At 54.4% G+C, this 19,604-nt stretch overlaps 8 protein-coding genes across 8 annotated transcripts; 4 read left to right on the forward strand and 4 right to left on the reverse strand.

Moving 5' to 3' along the window:
* Positions 1–916: 916 nt before the first annotated feature.
* Positions 917–3,715, reverse strand: G647_02990 (uncharacterized protein; the record flags this gene model as incomplete). Its single annotated transcript, XM_008727336.1, has 2 exons — positions 917–1,064; positions 1,158–3,715. The coding sequence occupies 2 exons, from the start codon at positions 3,713–3,715 to the stop codon at positions 917–919; spliced, it is 2,706 nt and encodes a 901-aa protein (XP_008725558.1).
* Positions 3,716–5,231: 1,516 nt separating this feature from the next.
* G647_02991 (uncharacterized protein) lies at positions 5,232–6,760 on the forward strand (the record flags this gene model as incomplete). The annotated part of the gene is made up of 2 exons (XM_008727337.1): positions 5,232–5,325; positions 5,466–6,760. The coding sequence occupies 2 exons, from the start codon at positions 5,232–5,234 to the stop codon at positions 6,758–6,760; spliced, it is 1,389 nt and encodes a 462-aa protein (XP_008725559.1).
* Positions 6,761–7,311: 551 nt separating this feature from the next.
* Positions 7,312–8,058, forward strand: G647_02992 (uncharacterized protein; the record flags this gene model as incomplete). The annotated part of the gene is made up of 1 exon (XM_008727338.1): positions 7,312–8,058. One exon carries the CDS (start codon positions 7,312–7,314, stop codon positions 8,056–8,058), a length of 747 nt encoding a protein of 248 aa, XP_008725560.1.
* A 595-nt stretch (positions 8,059–8,653) lies between these two features.
* Positions 8,654–9,617, forward strand: G647_02993 (uncharacterized protein; the record flags this gene model as incomplete). The annotated part of the gene is made up of 4 exons (XM_008727339.1): positions 8,654–8,919; positions 8,984–9,026; positions 9,098–9,362; positions 9,424–9,617. 4 exons carry the CDS (start codon positions 8,654–8,656, stop codon positions 9,615–9,617), a joined length of 768 nt encoding a protein of 255 aa, XP_008725561.1.
* A 66-nt stretch (positions 9,618–9,683) lies between these two features.
* On the reverse strand, positions 9,684–10,987 carry G647_02994 (uncharacterized protein; the record flags this gene model as incomplete). The annotated part of the gene is made up of 4 exons (XM_008727340.1): positions 9,684–10,274; positions 10,327–10,575; positions 10,628–10,899; positions 10,954–10,987. The coding sequence occupies 4 exons, from the start codon at positions 10,985–10,987 to the stop codon at positions 9,684–9,686; spliced, it is 1,146 nt and encodes a 381-aa protein (XP_008725562.1).
* A 1,503-nt stretch (positions 10,988–12,490) lies between these two features.
* G647_02995 (uncharacterized protein) lies at positions 12,491–14,185 on the forward strand (the record flags this gene model as incomplete). Its single annotated transcript, XM_008727341.1, has 1 exon — positions 12,491–14,185. The coding sequence occupies one exon, from the start codon at positions 12,491–12,493 to the stop codon at positions 14,183–14,185; it is 1,695 nt and encodes a 564-aa protein (XP_008725563.1).
* A 696-nt stretch (positions 14,186–14,881) lies between these two features.
* G647_02996 (allophanate hydrolase) lies at positions 14,882–16,399 on the reverse strand (the record flags this gene model as incomplete). Its single annotated transcript, XM_008727342.1, has 1 exon — positions 14,882–16,399. One exon carries the CDS (start codon positions 16,397–16,399, stop codon positions 14,882–14,884), a length of 1,518 nt encoding a protein of 505 aa, XP_008725564.1.
* An 867-nt stretch (positions 16,400–17,266) lies between these two features.
* On the reverse strand, positions 17,267–19,130 carry G647_02997 (uncharacterized protein; the record flags this gene model as incomplete). Its single annotated transcript, XM_008727343.1, has 5 exons — positions 17,267–17,895; positions 17,945–18,019; positions 18,076–18,249; positions 18,311–18,895; positions 18,953–19,130. 5 exons carry the CDS (start codon positions 19,128–19,130, stop codon positions 17,267–17,269), a joined length of 1,641 nt encoding a protein of 546 aa, XP_008725565.1.
* Between the last annotated feature and the right edge of the window lie 474 nt (positions 19,131–19,604).

Below are 19,604 nucleotides of genomic sequence, written 5' to 3' on the forward strand. Positions count from 1 at the left end.
AACTCACCAGAACCTGTTCTTGTATCTCGTGTAGACACTTGCCTGTCATAGCGATCGTGAGGCGGCTCAAGAGAGAGCATAAACGCAGCTGCTTCGTCATGGTACTCTCGCAGAGGCTGCCATAGCATCTTGTCGTCCGTGAGTACGGTCCAGAGACTATAAATTCCGTAGAGTCTCCTACCATATCGATAATGTCAATTGGTTCTGTTCGAAATGATCCAAGAAACGCCTCGACCCCGGGCGCTACAGACAACGATGCACCACCAGTTGTCCGGACGAAAAATGACGCTTCTGAGAGCCGCTCTCCAGCGTAACCTGGAGATTTTCGGACTGCCAGTGAGACCGTAGCATATCGCCATGCGTGATTGTCACTTGCGCCAAAAGCACTTTCGACGTTGGACACGTGCTTGAAAACACAGCAGCTACAAGCAACCATAGCCAGGAGACTGGATGTGGCATTTTCGCAGAACGCGGCATGCACGCCTGAGTTGTACGCGCTGCAGGACAGCCTACCTCATGACAACAAGGTTCCGAGTAGCTCACCGCTTGTAATGTCCCGGTAACGGTTTCGTCGCGACGACTGGGTTCAGAGCTTGTGACGCCCTCGGTTCAAGTAATCATTGGGAAATATAAAGCGGAAAAGAGAAGAGAAGAGAATGAAATGAGAGAGAGGGAGAGAGAGGAAGAAAGTTAGGGTGCGGTGTCTGCCTACTGTTCTAGTACCAGATAGGTTAGAGCGATCACATGACTCCTTAATGCACTGAGTGGTTAGTACGGAGTACTGTCACAAGGGAGCTAAGGGAGATGTTCAAAACATGGCTTGCAGCCCTCGCACCTTTGCATGCTATAATACACAGCAGGGCCATCCTCCGTCCCAAAGACTCTGCCGCGACGTCCTTGCTGGAATCAGGAGACATTATCCTTGATCTCTTCCAGCCACAGCATGACACAACTCAACCTTCACCCCAGCCGAAAGCAACACACTGATCCAGAGCCTCTGCGTATCGCTCAGCCGATCGTTCGCAGACTTTACTTCTGCGAACACGACTTCTCCCTTTGCTTTGCTGCTGATTCCATCTGCACTAACCGATATCTTCTCTTCTGCGAGGACACTGTTCTGATCGTTTTCGTTTTCGGCGGCTTTGTCGTGTCCAAACGCCTTCCAGAGCACCAGATCCGGCACGCCGCCTCCTCTAGATTGATACTCCTGTGCCATGACAAGCATGATCGTCCCTAGCGCCTGGCCGCGAAAACACTCCACCAGCTCTAGGAGATCGTCGCGTTCGAATTCATCCCATCGTACACCGACGATGCATGTTCGACTCTCGTATTCTTGTTCCCATACCCGCTTGATCAGGTCTGGTGCCTCGCCGTTACAGATCTGATTGACTCGACCCAGGATCTCGGGCATGCGAGATGAGAAGAATGAATCGGTATGCAGATCTAGCGGACAAGTCTGATACGCTGTCTGGAAGACGTTGGGTATGTAGGGGTTGAAGAATAAGATGTCGTAGAAGAGCAGTCCGAAGAGCGTGCGCAGGATGCCGCCTTCGGAGTGGTACCCCTTGTAGCCTAGCACGTAGCGGTAATGGGATAGACACATTGATTCGACGGAAACAGGGAGGTTAGTATCCAAGTGGTCGAGCCAGATGGTTTTTGAGCCAACCGGGCCGGTTGTGCTGGGTTGGTGGGTTAGAGGCGGGGGTTTGTCGTTGCTGGAAATGCCGATGCTGTTCTTGCGACTGAGGCCCTGAGACCGCGATGGTGTAGATTCGCGGTCTTGTTCGATCTTGATGCCCACCACATTTCGCTCAAAAGGTTTGCCGAGTCTGACGTGCCCAAAGTCGTGCTGCTCTCGTAGTGGGATGCGCAATTGCTTCTCGAGCTTCTTGATCCGTTTCTGAAGGTCGTAGTGGTAGATGATGTGACACTCTTTGTCCTGCAGACCTTGCTCGCAGGTCTGAAGTGCGATGCGTTTCCAGTGCTTCTTGTTCACCTCGGGGACGCGGCCCTCGTCTGGGGTTAGAGCGTGCATGTAATGTTCTTCGAGAAGTGCTTTTCGCTGGTACCAAGCTCCTCTTCTCGCGGCGTGGAAGAGTCTTTGGTCCAGCAATTCACTCAGGATCTCATGTTCATGCAGATGTTCTTTGAATCTTGCCAGTGGGTGCAGCCCTTTGTGCACGATGCGTGTATACACCCAAGCAGGGCTGAAGCGGCGTAGATATGCACCTTCGCCACTCTCATAAAGACGTTCTTCCTTTCTTTGTTCTTCTGCCAGCAGAGCTCTCCAGCGCGGGTATACGGCCTCAACGATCTTTTTGACATCCTCGAGCGACTTCCGCCCCGGGGTGCCGTTAAATTCAAGGATATTGTCGACCTTGAATTGTGTCCGAAGGCTGGCCTCGAACTCAAGAAGCAAAGCCCGTGACTCGAAGATTGTGGTCGACCGGCTGACGATGTACTGCGGGAAGTTGCGCCTAGAAATCTTCGCGAGGATCAAGGTGGTCAGACTTTTCTCCGTCCATTCAGTGCTGCGGTAGAAGACAAGATGGACTCGTTCAAACAGTTTCAGAGGTGTCAAGGAAAGCCGAATACACCGACCTGTCCGAGTGAGAATCTTCTTCGTAAAGTGGGCGTCCCGATTGCTCAAGCCGGCGACTGGGGTTTTGGATCCGCTGCTCTCCTCGTCATCGTCGTCGTACGCTGACTGGTTGTCCTCAGACATGACGGATCCGACGGAATCTTCGGTTTCTGTGCGTTTCAGGCCTTGGAAGTCCAGTCCTGTTTGTTTGCCGCTTGTCCGTCGAAAGTTATGTAGCAGCTCACGCTTGTTCTTGCCTTTGACCTTGGCATCCCTCGCGAGCGCCTTCAGCTCATCTAACAGCAGGAGACTGCTTGCCTCATCCAAGGTGGTGATGTGCTCGGAGGAGCATTCTGCGAAGGTGAACTTCTTACCTAGCACTGTTCCTTCAGGGGGCTCAAGCTCTCCTGGGTGAATCTCAGGCTCGTTTTCAACAGCTGGCAGAGTTCTCTCCTTCAGGAGATCCACAACTGCATAGTCCATATCCGCGATATCGCTGTAATATTGCAGGTCCTTTACGCGGAACCATTTACTCGTCTTCCTCAAGAACAGCCTGACATAGAGATATTGCACCTCATAATCCAACGCTCGCCACTGTCGGAAGAGGTCAAGCTCTGCTTCATTGAAAAGATGCCTTTCCTCTTCCAGAACCGTGTCCAAAGCGAGATTGAACGCATCCATATATATTGAACTGCGTCCTCGAATCCAAGAACGAGACTCCAGTCGCGACAGTGTTGTACCTTCGACCCCCTGCTCGAGTTCCGTCTCGGAACGTTCGCCGGCCTTGTAGGCTTCATATGCTTCGATGGCTTCTTCGTCCGTTTGGATGGGTGGGAGAGTAGCCTCTAACTGTGTACCGCTTGGAGCATCGAGGAATTGGTCCTCTCTTGTGTCCACGCCGCCCTGATCATCTTCAGAGTCTGGGACCTCATCATCGATTCTTCTTGCAGGACGAAGTTTCCTCGGCGACCTATGTCTCGGGCTGGGGGTGCCGCTGGGAGCAGCAGTCTTCACTCGCTTTGCAGGAGGAGAAGGAAATTCGTCACCGTCATGATAGTTCGTGGATAGAGGGTGGGGTATTCGAGTGCCCATCAGAGAGTTGTGGGCTGACGACGATCTGGGCTCGAGAGCCATGCAATCGAATCGTCTCCTAAGAACGAGGACATTGTCTGCACAATGTAATTATCTGGCAAGGATGAATTGGACGGCCCATCAGACGCGTCAAGATGACGCGCTGTCACGGGATGCGGAGCGGTTATGTAAGCGGCTTGGAGTTCCCGTTTGGGGTGCCTTCCACCACCTTTCACTTACCTTTCACCCACCATTCACTCAACCATTTGGATCCCACTTCCCTCAAAGATCAGAAGCTACTTTTACATGGGCTTCTGGGCTGACACCGGTGTCGGCAGTCAGCATGGCAGAACAGTCACAGACCGCGCCGCGTTCTGGCCGCTCACATCCCAACTTACGTTCCCCTTCCTCCCTCCCCACTCGCGCCTCCAATCACAGCCCTTCACGGGTTTAGAGATAAGAAGTGCCTTGGCAAGCGATAAGGCTGCTGGGTCTCTGCTGCACAATCTCACCGTGGATGAGACTCATCATTCCCCTGTTTTGATGTTGTGCATGTTGAGTCCGAGGCCATAATATGCGCAAATCGAAACCCGACGCGACCGATCTGTTGTAAATGTCTCTGCATGTACATTCCATCAGAGCATTAGCACAAAACTAATGAGCTCGCGAAACCCTTCGTGTCCAGTATGAGTGGACATGACGATCGCTCCAGGCCGCCAAATGCACCCTCCGAACCGTGCTTGCAGAGGCCAAACAAGCGCCCCCGAGTTGCGGTTGCATGTCTGAGGTGTAAAACGAGACGTCAAAAGGTACTGTTACTCCTTGAAGTCCACACACAAGGTTGAATGTGACAGCAAGATTAAACAAAAACTAGTGCGACAACGAATTACCAGCCTGTTCCAATTGCGCCAGGGCGAAGCTCAACTGCGTCTTTCCTGAAAATGAGTATCCCTCATCCTATGTCAAGGCGCTGGAAACGAGGGTTGCGTCGCTGGAGGCACAACTAGGCTCCCCGCGGCCAACCCAGGCAGAGGAGCACATCTCCACCAGCAATGGCCATAGTGCCGCGGCAAGGTCAGAGGAGGGCATGACTTCCCACACAACGACGCCCAACTTGGCTAGTAGTGTTGGGCTATTGTCTCTCCATGCAGCGGCCGAACCTCAATACTTCGGGGTGTCGTCTGGGGTGTCCTTGGCCTTGATGATTGAGACGGCTGTTTACGAGAAAGCACGACCTGCCCCTAGCTTAACTCTACCTACGGAGGCGGCCGAGAGTCCCTTCTCGAGCAGCAGCCGGAGGGGTCCAGCCACTGCAACGCCTTTGCCGCCCTTGGAAAGGCTAACGTCTTTCTTGACGGCCTATCTGACCTATATTCACCCTAATTTCCCATTCCTTTCCCGGAGACAACTGTGGAAGGCTCACCACAGTCTGCACGAGGTAGAAGACCCGGCCGATAGTGAAGCACGCCATGATCAAGTGGTATTGCAGTTGGTATATGCAATTGGTTCTCGCTGTTTGAAACTGGTGGGATCGGAACAGGTCGCTGAGTCGCAGCCAGGAAGCCTTTACCATTCAGCAATGACAAAGATACAAGATCAGGTTAACGTGCCAAGTGTTCAGAATATCCAGATTATCCTCTTGGTTGCTATCTATGCACTGCGTTCACCCTCAGGTGCGTCGCCAGTCCGGCTCATTGCGCTCGTTCATTCCTTCTTTTTTTGATCTTGATCAGCTCATCCACCTTCGGATGCGACGCCAAACTCTTGCGTCAAGGAGCGCTCTCGGCGATCCATCTTCTGACTGTTCCAATAGGATCTAGTGTATGGCATTTGTGCGGTCTGATGATCAGGCAATGTGTCGAACTAGGGCTTCACCGGCAAGTGGGAACAGATCGGATCACAGCCCAGGCGGACGAATTTAAGAGGAGATTATTTTGGAGCATTTATCACCTGGAACGTAGAATCGTCCTGGTACTGGGAAGACCGTTGGCCATCAGCGATGATGAGATCGACATTCCATTCCCCTGTGAGAATTCCGACGACTCTTTCGAGGACAGCCCAGATCCCGCAGAAATCAGTCGTGGGTCGCGAGCATTGGACCCCAAAAGCCGGCCAGGAGCGCCCTCAATACCAGCCCGGAATGACGTTCTGTTCCACATTCATAACATTATGCTGGATCAACTCAATGCGAAAAGTCGTCTCACCCTCTCCCGTCTCGCGAAGGTGGGGCACGGGACGACGATCGAGCAAAAGATTACGAAGCGATTCCAGGAACTTGAGGACTGGAAAAACCGCATATTTGGTCTCTCCGCTGGGGGTGATGGCTCGATGGACTTGATGTTGTCCACTTCCCGGACCCCTGTTCAGACCCCTGCGTCGCGGCTTCTCCTGCCCGAGGCCCAGCGTCTTGTGTTGCTGCTCAACTACCATCGAGCTCGCCGAATGCTCCTCCAGACAATGCTCACCGAAGTCAAGTTGCCCAATCGCGCATTCCCGTTTTCTTCCTTTGCCAGGTCATCGGGCGAAGTCTGTCAGCTCAACCGACGACTTCACCGTCTAGGATCTGTGCCCTTCACCCTGCTCGATCTGCACTCGGTGTTTGTGGCTGGCTTCTCGATGATCTACTGTGCGTGGTCGGAGCCAGGTCTCTACGACGCTGAAATGGCGGCTGATTTGGGCGCCTGCTCCACGGTGCTGTACTTGATCGCCGAACAATGGGGCGCAGGGGCGAAGAAATACCGCGATGCCTTCGAGTTGATCATGGGAAAGACGGCAGAGTATATCCCCAGTCTCAAGCGTTCCCATGAGAGCAGCCAACCACCGCCGGTATCCGTCCACTTCCAATCACCACTTCGCGCACCAGTTACGGTCGACGACACCGTCCTTGGGGCTGAGTTGCCACAGCCGACCGCTCCTTACGACGTCGAGCGACGCAGGAATGACGGTTGGATGAAAGACAGCATAGACGTCTGGCAGATGATGTCCGAGTTTGCCGAAAGCCAGGACGGTGATTTGGAGTGTGACCCTGTGAACTTCCAAGAAATCGAAGCCTTTCTGGAGGAAGAGGGCTTGGGATGGTTCAACGGAGGCACAAGCTCGGGCTTCTGATCCCGATTCTAGATTGATTAGTTGGTGCATTGTCGTCCAATACAACAGTGCCTAATTAGACCAAGTCCGGTAGAGAAATTCTTAATCTATGACTAGGTGGTAACGTTCATGTTACAGCTGTCGGATCGGACGCGACCCGACAAAACGGACGGCAATGCAGTGAGACTCTTGAATCCACCGGTCCATTTGTCTTCGTCGCGCCGCCACCGCAGGGACAATGCATCCCTGCAGATGATTCGTGGATACGTTCTTGAATGCGTCCTTCTGCTGGGTTTTCATGACCCACAAACGGAACTGGTGGTGAGCGCTCAAAGCCGAGAGCCCTTCCTCCAGCACAAGGCTTGATAAAACAGGGTTTCATCTATTCCAAAGCAGAGTGTTGTCAGACTGAGCGTAGCTTGGGACAAAAAGAGGTCCGCCGCCAGGCTGTACAGCTTCAGCTCGTGACTCCCTCAACCTCAGACACTTGTAACACTTTTGATACCGTACAACCAACCCGATTACTGCCCCGGGAATTCTAGCACTACTATCATCGTCTACGAGGTGGTGCCATGACCAAGCAAAGGCGTAGCCGCATCACGTTCGGCATTCTTGTGCCCTCGTCGAATACAGTGCTGGAACCGCTCACGCAACAGATCGTCTCTCAACTGCGCGATGTCTCGGTGCATTTCTCGCGGTTTCGGGTGCTCAAGATTGCCCTCGATCCAGGGGCCCTGGCCCAGTTCGACAACAGTGCCATCATCGAGGCCGCTCGCCTGCTTGCCGACGCCAAAGTCGACGTGATCGGCTGGAGCGGGACGTCGTCAGGCTGGCTCGGCTTCGACGCAGACGTGAAGCTGTGCGAGGACATCACGGCCGCGACCGGCATCCCCGCCACGACATCGGTGCTCGGACTCAATCGACTGATCAAGGGGCTGGGAATTACGCACATGGGCCTGCTGACGCCGTATACCGACGACGTGCAATCGGCCATCATGGAGAATTACCGCGCGTTTGGCGTGGACTGCTCGCTGGAACATCATCTGGGTCAATCCGACAACCGAGGATTCGCTGACATCTCCGAGACGACACTGGATGACGGGTTTCGACAGTTGGCGCAGCGAGGAGCGGGTGTCGTCTCTGTGTTTTGCACCGGGCTCAAGGCCGCTCACTTGGTGGACGGGTGGGAGGCCCAGACCGGTATCACTGTCTTGGACACCGTGGCCACGGTGCTGTGGGATATGTGTCGCATCGCCGGAGTAGACACGAAATCTATCCAAGGCTGGGGAGTCTTGTTCCAACATGGTAGCCGCGTTTGATCGGCAGAATGACGAGATTTTTAAAGTGAATAGACCCGGCCATGTACATACCCTTTTCCTGTCTTTCTGGGTGGTGGACGCATTGCTTAGTAATTGGGGTTCAAGATTTGCCAAAGCGTCGGGGAAAGTTGCTTCACTACATGATTCTACTGCGTGCCGCCACGCCCATTCGACAGTGTCAAAGAAACACATCGAACATGAGATTATCAATATTACCTCGCAAATACTTTCCACTGATTACAGTGTACACGACCGGATTTTGCCTCTGACTTCCATGGCGCACTGCGATGGGTGCGGCGACGGGTGCGGCGATGGGTATAAAAGGATGCCACAGCACCTCCCTCTGTCGATGCATCACCACAACCAAACGAACTGAGGTGAAACGAACTTACTGCTTATCTTACCTATCGCTGCCTAATCTCGACGCAACTGAAAAAGATGGTGTCCTGGGCCGTCACCGGCGCGACGCGAGGCATCGGCGTAAGCTTTCCCCAGATCAAACGCCACAATCCCATCCTCGCATGCTAACCAGAGCATCTTTTGCAGCTCGGCTTCGTCGACAATCTTGTGAGTCGACCTACCATGACCATTGTCAATGCCACTGACCGCCACGCCAAAGTCTGTCGATCCGAAGAACCAAGTGTTCGCCATGATTCGGAGTCGAGCAACTGCCGGTCCGCTTGAGGAGCTTGCTGCAAAGCGCAAAAACATCCACATTGTGGTCACCGACATTTCCGACCCGAAGAAATTGGATCAGGCGGCCGCCGAAATCTCCAAGGTGACGGCCGGTTCGCTTGATGTCCTGATCCTCAACGCCGGCTCCGCAGGGCCAGAGACCAGCGCGCTCCCGCCAAGTGCTTTGTGAGCAAACGGAACCCTGACTGATGCGCTCTGAGTGGTTCAGATTTTGCTGACGTTGGTGCAGCCATGGCAAAGAGGCGGCGTTGGAGCACGAGATCCACGAGAACGTATGGTTTCCTTCAGCTAATTAATTTGCACTTGAGAGCAACAAGGGCTAAAACGTTGACTTCGCACACAGATCAAAAACAACCTGCTCAGCAACGTCTATGTCATCAACAGCTTCCTCGGCCTCATTCGCAACGGCAAAGAGAAGAAGATTGTCTTCATTTCCAGTCAGTGCGGAGACCTTGAGTTCACCCGTGTGACTGGCCTTGCTACCCTGCTGGGATATTCCGTCAGCAAGGCCGGCATGAACATCATCACCACCAAGTTCGGCGTGGAATTGGCCCAAGAGGGCATCAAGACACTGTCTATGAGTCCCGGATGGGTGAACACAGATGCTGGTCAGTCGATGGCGCAAGGGCGGACCCGTGTCGAGCACCAGATGAACTGACTTTGAAACAGCTCAAGCCGTCACAGGCGACCCGGAAATCCGGAAATTCATGCTGAATGCTTTTCACAAGATTGACCCGACCGTCGAAGGGCCGATTTCGGTGGATGAATCCGTCACCGATCAGCTTCAGGTGATTCAGAGCTTGACGGAAGCGAACAGTGGGAAGTTTCTCACACATCACGGAAATCATGATGAGTGGTTCTAGGCCAGAAGCTGAATGTGGACCGAACCGTTTGTAGATTATCAGAACAATGGGTGAATGCTCCGAGACTCAGGCAAATGGTGGTATGAATGGGACTCCGGCAACAACCGCATCGAAGATTGTCAGATAATCGACTTGGTTCTCCGCATTGAGGTCACGCTGGTTCCACACAGCCTCGGCCATATGTTGAATGAGATGAATGTGACTTGATCTTCGTCGTCGATCTTGCCGACTTTGTTCAAAGACGTCCAGGATGGCAAGGCGTTGATCATCGCCAACTGCTTCACAGGCGATGATGAACAATGGCCACGCGTTCTGGCACGTTGTCATCTTGGTCAACAGCAATATTCCCTCTCTTACAAGCCGCCTGTGACGGAATTCTGTTCCTGAAACGCGGTGGACCGCCCGATTGACATAGATCAGGCACGCGAGTCGATGAAGATCGGCGACCATGGTATTCCGGTCTATCGGCTCCGCAGACGGTAAGTGGATCGGGCCATACTCTCCTATTACTCGGGAAATGTGGTGTTCCAGCACGTCCGTGTGCTCCATTCGAGCATTCGCATCATTCATCTCGGAGCTTTTCGCGACCAGAGCCCGTCTACATGTATGTACAACGAGCTGGAGCACATCGGTCGGACAGCCGATGTTGTCTTCTACCTGCCGCAGTATTAGCCCGCGTCAAGGAAAAGAGCAAAATGCTTCGATTTACCTTTGGACCGCTTCCCTCGATGGCGGCTCTGGGTGATCGTGCTGTGGGAGCAAAGCCGCAACCTTCATACGGTACCTTCCAATGCCTGACGGTGAACTCTGCGAGGACCTCGTGATAATAAATCCAGTCCAGGAAGACCGAATATTCTTGTCGGACCAGCTTTTGAATAGCTGGTGACGTGTTGATGATCTTTTTCACGGCGCAGAGGTATATTACCCAGCTCCCTTTGGAGATTGATTCGAGCGAGAGCTGTGATCGTTAGCCGGCCATGGCAAGCCTGTGCGGACCGGAGCTATACTACCTCATAATGATACAGCAGCATCGTTGCCATCAAGTTCTGCAGCAGTGTCTTCTCGTCAAGCCAGTTAATGGACTCTTTAACTGATGATATGACAAGATGCTTGTAGCGAAAGCTCTTCACGCTGCCGTGAAGCTGGAGTGATGCGAGAGCAAACACGCCTTGTAGGACAGGATTGGTCGCATCGGATGGATCGGAGAAGGCGATTGTCAAGATGAATTGTGCCAAAACCTCCTCGTCGGTAGGTCCTAGTATCAGTGATCTCGATTCGTTGACTGGGGATGTCTTGGTCAGTATGACGATTGGGTCTGGACAGTCACCCTACATACAGAACCCCAGTAAATGTGACTCTTCTCCGCTCATGACGGTGGGTGAGAGATAAGTCGGGCGAGGGACTTTCATGGTCCGAAGGCAACGAGCTACAGGTAACTACCGTCAGTATCAAGCGGCTTGACATTGTGGCGGAGGTGGTCTTCACAAGAAAGTTTCCCGTTCTTTACCTCCTCCGCTAGCGATATGTCCCAGGAAGATACATTCAAGAACATCTTGACGTTTGATTGACGGGTGTTCACCGCGCGGCGCGTATCCCGCGAGATGATCGTCCTTTTTCTGTCGCCATCTCGAGGCCAGGACAGCTGAATGCCATAGCCTTGACAGACGCGCAGTGCCTTCGTGCAATTGCCACATCTCGGCCTATACAAGTCGCATCGAACTTTACGCTCTACGCGGAAATCAGTCCGTTGATGTTCGTATGAGATCTCCACTCTTGATGTGTGTTTACCTCTGCAAGTCCAACACCCTTTTATTCCCATGATGAGATTCTTGTGGGCCAAGCCTGCATACTCATCCTTCAAATCGTCGAGACTGCTGGATTCTTATGGGCTCAACCGAGTTATGATGCGCCGTGAGTCTTCGCTGGTGTGATGTTTATATGCCGACGTAGAGTATTCTTATGGACTGATTCTCCCCTGTCCGCGCCCGTTTTATCGGCAGAGGATTGGTCAGGCCCCAGTTGGCATGTCGGTGAAAGTTGCCTATGATGATTAAGCGAACAACACCGACGGCTCAGGCGGCCGAACCTTTACTCACCCACCCTGACCGACTGTTGCATTTAGAGGGCGTGCATACATCGTTCTAGAACCATCGGTGCGACGACGCTGCTTCGTGGTACTCAACTTCCTGGAGGGACAGTTCGCGATGCCTGCAGAAAGGCATAGAAGTCGTTGGCGCTGATCACGTGCACTAGCCAGGTATTCTGCCAAGACTGCGGATGGTCACGTGGTCAGTTAACCAATCTTCCTCTCCTCGTATTTTCGGAGATGTTCCGACAGTCCTCTCCCATGACTACTCATATCTGTGGCCGGCCGCGGATCCAATATGTGCTCGATCCCCTCGTCAAGGCACCAAGACATCTCGCGATTGGATCGCCTCTTTGTGTCCCTGGTTTAGGAGGTCCTTATCTCTCGCAACTGGCCTGGAAACACTGCTAGATTCTGAAAGGTGACCTTATCCGCCCTGCTTAACAGACTTCTCTTATCGACATAGCAGCTACATACCCATACCAATCCAGCACCAATCCAACACCATGGCGTTCAGACACAATGGTCTCATCCACCCCGACCTCCGCATCTGTCGGAGATGTTCCGACAGACCCAACCGTTCGACGAGGTCGAGGCCGTGGTATCTGTCTGATGTCTGTCTCTGATGGCCGCCTTCGCAGTATAAAAGAACAGCCGTGCGACCAGGCATGAAGCTGATCCACGTGGAAACTCCAACCCACCCGAATTCGCCTATTCGGTCCGGCAACTACTGCATCGACGAGGGTGCCAGCAACGAACAATATTCCCGGCTCTCACCTCCAGCACAATGGACTTCAAGCACTTCTGGCAAGACTATGTGGTGTTGAAACCGAAGACCGGTTCCTTTGGGGCCGAAGACGCAGACGCTGTCGCCTACACCAACGAAGACATGGACCCCATCAGGCGCAAAGACCGCACATATCAATGGTACCAGATGGGCCTCTTCTGGATCGCCGAAGGATTTAACGCGGCCCAGCTACAAGTGTCCAGCTCTGCCTTTTCTCTTGGGCTCAATCCAGGATTATGTGTCGTCGCATGTCTCCTTGGCAATATTATCGTTTCGATCCCGTGCGCGGCCTCGGGATATCTGGGAAGTACACTGGGGCTGAATTTCCCTGGCGTCGTCCGGGCTTCCTTTGGACTCTGGGGATCCAAGTGGGCGATGGTTGTTCGCGCCGTCCCTTGTCTCATCTATTACGGAATCCAAACAAGTCTCGCCGGTCAAGCGGTTCAGGCGTGCATCACCGCTATCTGGCCCTCCTTCGCCCACTGGAGGGTCCATGCCTTTCCGGTATCTGCCCACATTACCGCCCAAGAGCTCCTCTGCTTTGTCATATTTTGGCTCGTATCACTGCCGTTCCTTTACCTACCGATCCGAACGCTCCGTTTCCTGTTCGTGGTCAAGAGCATCCTAGTGCCACTATACTGGACCGCTCTGTTTACCTGGTCGATTACTGCCGCTCGAGGATGGCCTTCGATCTGGACGAAACCGAGTCTTCCTACCAATGGCATGTCTGTGGGGTATCTGTTTGGCATCTGCGTCAACGCCGCCATCTCTGGTAATGCCACTTTTGCCGTCAATATTATGGACATTTCTCGACATTCGAAGAGCGACAAGGCCGCTTATCTCACCCAGCTCTTCGCTCTTCCGGTGTTCGTCACGTTGACGGAGCTGCTGGGGTGCACAATGGCCGTGGCTTCGTCAGTGGTCTACGGTCAGGTTCAGTGGAACCCTCTTGTTACCATCAACAACTTTGAAGCGCGAGGAGGGAAATTCTTGGCCGGGGTCATGTTCGTCTTCTTCAACATTATGACCAACGTTACTGGAAACTCCATTCCCTTTGCCAACGATCTAACGGGCCTATTTCCCAAATATATCAATATCCGTCGAGGTCAATTCATTTGTGCGGTTATTGGCTTTGCGATCTGTCCGTGGGAGATTCAAGCCAAGGCCACCACGTTCCTAGCCTTTATGGGCGCGTATACTCTCTTTCTGGGAGCGACGACGGGCGTCATGATGACCGACTATTTCTGGATTCGTCGTGGCTACGGCGTCAACATTTCCCATCTTTTCAAGCCCCACGGGATATATTGGTACAACTACGGATGCAACTGGCGTGCCTTTGTGGCGTGGTTCGTGGCACTGGGACCTTTGCTTCCTGGTATGCTCCAGACTATGGGTGTCCGCATCACCAACAAAGGCATCCTGAACCTGTATTCCTGGAACTACGTCCTCGTGGTCACATTTTCGGGGTTGCTATACGTGGCCTTGACGACTGCGTTTCCAGTCCCTGTCCGGACCAACGATGAAGATTTGGGAAAGCTCTATTTGATTGACGGCCTCGATCCCGAGATCACCACAGGTATGCCACCAAGCGGCGCCGATGAAGGTCGAGTCGAGAATCATGGCGACAACTCCGGGAGTGAGAAGAAGGGATTTGATGGCCAGGTCAATGCTCAACTTGTGAGCAATATAGCGTAAGGGAGGAGATGTTGCCCAGAGCAGGGAGATGACTTGCCCAGAAGCAGGGAGATGTGATGCACACCAAAGGAACAAGCCCTACGCTGGGGATAATAGAGAGAGGCGGCACCCTTTTGGAATTTGGAGTGTGGATTTCTGTTCTACTTACACCGTGTAGTGTAGGGTGCGTGCTGACGCCTGCGAGAAGGACCTTCTTTACATGACGCCTGGCCGGTGATCGTGATCGTTGTCCGCCTATTACAACAGACTAGGCTGGAATAGAATGGACAGAACTGAACTGAACCGAGTCATATTGAGGTAGACGTGATCGACCTTGTAAGTTATAATCCGTGGCCCCAACCTCTAATCTCCAATCATCGCCTGGACATTTGATTTCTCACTCGCGCAATCCTCTCGCCACGGATATCTGACCGCGATCGTCCACCCCAAGAGGACAGAAGCAGCAGGGACAGATGTGATATGTCGACAGATGTCCCATTTTACGACACGGCCGTAGTACACATTGCAGACATGTCACATGCAGACGTATTATAATCCACACGCACCCGATCACGCTCACAGTCAACGGTGACCAGACATTTGACCTACCTACCTACCTAAAACTTACAAGCAGATCCTGCGTTGCTGCGTTGCTGCGTTGCTGCGTTCCTACGCTCGTCACTGTGAGAAGACTCGTTCGTTCGTCAGACATCATCCTCATGACCCCTTCCACACCGCCTCCTCCGCAGCCATCATCCTCATGACCCTCTCCCCAAAAGCCATAATCTCCCTATCTTTCCCGGCCTGTCCAACGACGGTAACGCCAAAGGGCAACTTCTTGCCATTTCCCCCGATCCACCAACCCACGGGCACACTCACGGCGGCGAGATCGAGCAGATTGACGAAATTCGTGAACCGGCCCATGACCTTGTTCCGCACCATGGGTTCCTCGTCCAGCTGCGCGACGGTGAAGTGGTCGACCGTGCTGGGCACGACCAGCACGTCGACACACTCGCGGAACTGGACCTCGGCGTGGCGTCTCAGCCCTGCGAGCCTGAAAATGTCGTCGTACGCACGCACGGCGCTGAACCCGTTGTCCAGCGCCTGCTGGAAAGTCGTGCGGATGGCCGGGTGCAGGTCGTCCGCGTCCAGGCCGTGCGAGGAAATGTACGCGTCAAAGGCCAGCAGGCGCTGGGCCACGATCGACGAGTCGTACAGCATTTGGTTCGCGGCCGCGAAGGGGTGGTAGTCAAAGTTACTGGTGGCGGTGCCGGCCTCGATACACCATGGGGAATGGTCACTCTGACTCTGACTCCTCAACGTAGCAACAACTTTCCCAAACAGCGCCGCGTACGCCGGGGAAAGATGATCGTGCAGCTCGTGGGCAGGCGGGATCGCGAACCGCACGGGATCGCCCCACGCAGGCCACTCCGGCACGTGTCGGCGCGCAAAGACGTCGCGCTCGTCAAACGCCCGAATCACATCCCACACGGTGTGGACATCTCGCACGGTCCGCCCCATGACGCACACGCAGTCGATGTTCTTGCACGCGGGCACCAAGCCCACGGCGCTGACGGTGCCGAGCGTGGGTTTCAGGCCGACGAGCCCGTTCAGCGCCGCGGGCACGCGCGTGCTGCCGCCCGTGTCCGTGCACACGGTGAAGGAGACCAACGAGGCGGCCACGCTGACGGCGGAGCCCGAAGAGCTGCCCCCGGAGATGTACTCGCCGTCGAACACGCAGCGGGGTGCGCCGTAGGGGGACCGCACCCCGGCGAGCCCCGTGGCGAATTGGTCGAGGTTGGTTTTCCCGATGAGAATCCCTCCCGCGGCGAGGATCCTGGCGATCACGGGTGCCGTTTCCGTCGCCGTGTACGCGAAACTCGGGCACGCCAGGGTGGTGGATAGACCTGCGATGTCGATCGAGTCTTTGACCGAGAAGGGCATTCCGAACAGTGGCGGGAGGGACAGAGGGTCCGTTGAGCGGTCGTCATGGCTGTCATGTTGGTAATATGTGGCCACGAGCTCCTCGGCTCGGGTCAGCGCTTCGGCCAGCGGGACCAGGTAGATCCAGACGGCGGGATCAGGGTACGTCGATATCTTCGCGTAGACGTGCCGGATGACGTCCACGGGCGAGAGCTTTCGGGCGGTATAGCTTGCGTGGAGGTCCTCGACGTTGAGGCTGAGAATGTCGCCTGAGGATGGCGGGGTGGGGGTCGGATTTAAGATCGAGCCCATGTTGTGAATGTCAAGAGTAGATTTCAGAGAAGGTAATTGAATGAATGGTAGAGAGCAGGTATGAGTAATTACATAGAAGTAGGAGCAGGGGCAGAGCTAGGTGTAGGGTCTGGCCAGGCGTAGGATATGGCTAGGTGTAGGGGATGGCCAGCCAGGTGAAGACACAGACAGGCAGAGTATCGATCTCACCCGCAACACTGATCGGATCCTCGCAGAATGTACAAACCACAGAAAATAAAGGGGGCTAATTAACGGGTTGGGATCAGGTAACTCACCTTATCTTGTCCTGTCTTACCCTCTCGTCAATGCGCCTCTTGTCGAAGTCCACGCGAGCAAGAATTATCTCTCTGTCGGTCTGTCGCCATCGGGTCGGGATGACTCCGACACTTCTCATCGGGTTCCTGAGGGATTTCGGCTGTGGTCCGATACAGAGATGCGGTGGACACACTAATACCCACATAGTGGATGTACTGTACTTGTACCTCGTACTCTGCAAGGAACATGTACTGTATTTCGGTTCTTTACGAGTGGGAGATGAGTAAGTGACCAGCCCCTTGCTCATACGGGGACGATAAATGGTAATCTCGTGACCATCCATATCTCACGGCTCACGTGTCGAAAGTCGGATCACGCTCGTGCAGCCGAATCGCATCCACTGACCGACGATCGGGTGCTGACTGTCTGCGTGACCGTACGAGAGTTGGGTAGGGAACTTTGGATACATGGTCCTTCGTTCATCGATACTACTACATACACCTCTACTCGCGTAGACTACTAGAGTATTTAATTAGCCTCGTTGGAATATCATTAGCCTCTCTCTCTTTCCTCGTACATGTTCATCCCTATGTCACCACCCGCGCACGGTCACTACAAAGGCGTACTACCAGAGTAATTCCCGCTCTGGGTCGTGAAATGGGGATCAATCTGCGTCAAGCTCTTGATCCTCCCCAACAACAGCTCCAACTGCCGGTAACTGGCCCCGGGCACGTACTGCGGAATCTCATGCCCGGCCAGGTCGACAGTCACCCAAGTGAGACCTCGCTCCGTGTGCGTCGTGCCCATGATGCCTCCACCAGCCACCAACCCCACGGGCAGCTCGGGGATCTGGGCCTGGGTGAAGGTTTCGTAGAACGCGTACCCGATCGTCGGGTTGTACGGCACAAAGAATTGACCGGAAGGTTTGGTCTGGAACCCCTGCTTGCCGTTCCAGGTCATGTTGTTGAGGGTCATGAGCGTGCCGTTGGTGAGGAGGAGGTAGTCGAGCAGGCCGGAGCCGACGATGACATTGTTGGTGTGTTCGATCACGCGGGGGAGCACGGTGAAGGACGAGGGGGGCGATGGGTCCCCTTTGGGGAAGAGTTCCGGGTCGCCGCAGATGGCGTATGATGTTGGAGGGGCATGGATTGCCTGTTGCACGTCGCTGCGGTTGAAGTAGTTGTTGGGACCGTCACCTTCGGAGGGGAACCCTAGTTCGTCGTTGGGGAAGGGGCAGAAGTCTGGAATTTGTTAGGTTGGGTTTACAAAAGTGCACAGCGCCGAACTCACCAGTCAGGTGGTAGAAGTTGAAGCACGGATTGACGTAGATGGCCGCGGCGATGATGTCCTCCCAGATGAAGCAGTCTGTATGGCCATTAGCATGGTGCGTGGCTGAACCTCGATTTCCTTGCGTCACGTACTTTCGTTGGTGGCGTTGACGGGTTCCTTGAACTTGCCCTTGGGTGGGAAGGTCAAGGCGTTGTCCATGTACTGGGGAAAGCCGCAGTCGTGAGCCCTCTTGTTGATCGCCGTCATGAACGTCTGGTTGAGTCCGAACACATTGGCGTAGTTGTTCAGGTGCGTCACGGCAGGCACTGGAGGCAAATCAGTTGGTTGAATACCTCCCTGACAGGATGCCCAAGCTTCGAAACTTACCTTCAATCAGGACCGAGTCGAGCCCGATACTCGGGTCGTTGATCTGGATGCCCGCGACGTTGTAGTAGTCGGTGTTGTTCTGGGAGATGAAATAGTCGGCGATGTACGGGATGTACATGCCTGCGTATGATTCACCAGTCAGGTAGACCTTGCGGCCCGTCATGTTGAAGGTCGTCATGAAGTTCTTCCAGAAGCCCGCGAATTGTCGAGCCACGTCGGTTTCGTTCCTGATCTTCCCGGGCGCGCCGTCTGCAGCGGGGGAGAAGCCTGTACCGATGGGCTGGTCGATATACACCATGTTGGTCAAGTTGGTGAAGGAGAACTGGTTGCGTTGGGGCGCGTAGGTGCCGCTCTGCCAGAGGAAGGGGCCATGTTCTTGGAGGAGGCCATCCAGCGAACTGCACCCGGGACCGCCATTCAACCAGATGGTGATTTCGTCCGAGGCGGCCGGGTTGTCCGAGGGGAAGAACCAGAAGAACAGCTGATTCTCGTTGGTGGCATTGCCGTCGATGGACAGCGTGCCGGCGTACGACTCGCCAATGTCGAAGTTGACTTCCGGGATACCGGTGCCGTTGACCTCGAACGCTATGCTCGGTCAGTCCTCTGCTGGGCTGCGGCAGAATCGCCAGATGGGACACCTACGCTCAGTCTGAGGTGTCAGGTAGCTTTGCGATTGTCGCTTCGCCAGAGGCAGGTGATCACGCTGCAATGGAGCTCGCTTGACCACCTTCTTCGCCCTCTTGTGCGGGTTGGAGACCGAGACGGACTGCGCAAGCGCGCCAGCCGCCAGCGACGCCGTCAGCAATGTCGAGAAATGCATGACTGCCAGAAGCTCTGGGACAAGCGCAGAGGTGACAGAGAAGAGAACTTTGGTGGCACCGCGACACAGAGTTTGTATTTATGGGCCACCCGCATCGTGGCTCTTTGACCTTCTTAGCTTGCCTTGAGCTACCTTCCGACCCTCGTACAGCAGATCTGTGCACTGCGACTGGTAAGTTGTCGCATGACGTGCGGACTCTAGGGCTGCACTATAACCCTCGATAGGAAGGTTGCATCGTCAGCCGAGATACTGTACGAAGTAGCGCTGGTCCTGGTCGTGGTCTGCCGGCGGGAGCTTGATAAAGCTTCATCTTGCTTGAGTTGTGGGGGAAAGTGGAGGCTGGTCGGAGGATCGTTGCCTCTTGAAGCAGGTCGTCGATCGCGCAGGATCCTTCGTCGCCTAGGCCGTTACCTAGGACTGGCCGAGCCATCCTGGTGATGTAACTGTAGGTAGCTCCTCCACCAGCTTCCAGCT

The sequence above is a fragment of the Cladophialophora carrionii genome (assembly GCF_000365165.1).
Source record: "Cladophialophora carrionii CBS 160.54 unplaced genomic scaffold supercont1.2, whole genome shotgun sequence".
Classification (NCBI taxonomy): domain Eukaryota; kingdom Fungi; phylum Ascomycota; class Eurotiomycetes; order Chaetothyriales; family Herpotrichiellaceae; genus Cladophialophora; species Cladophialophora carrionii.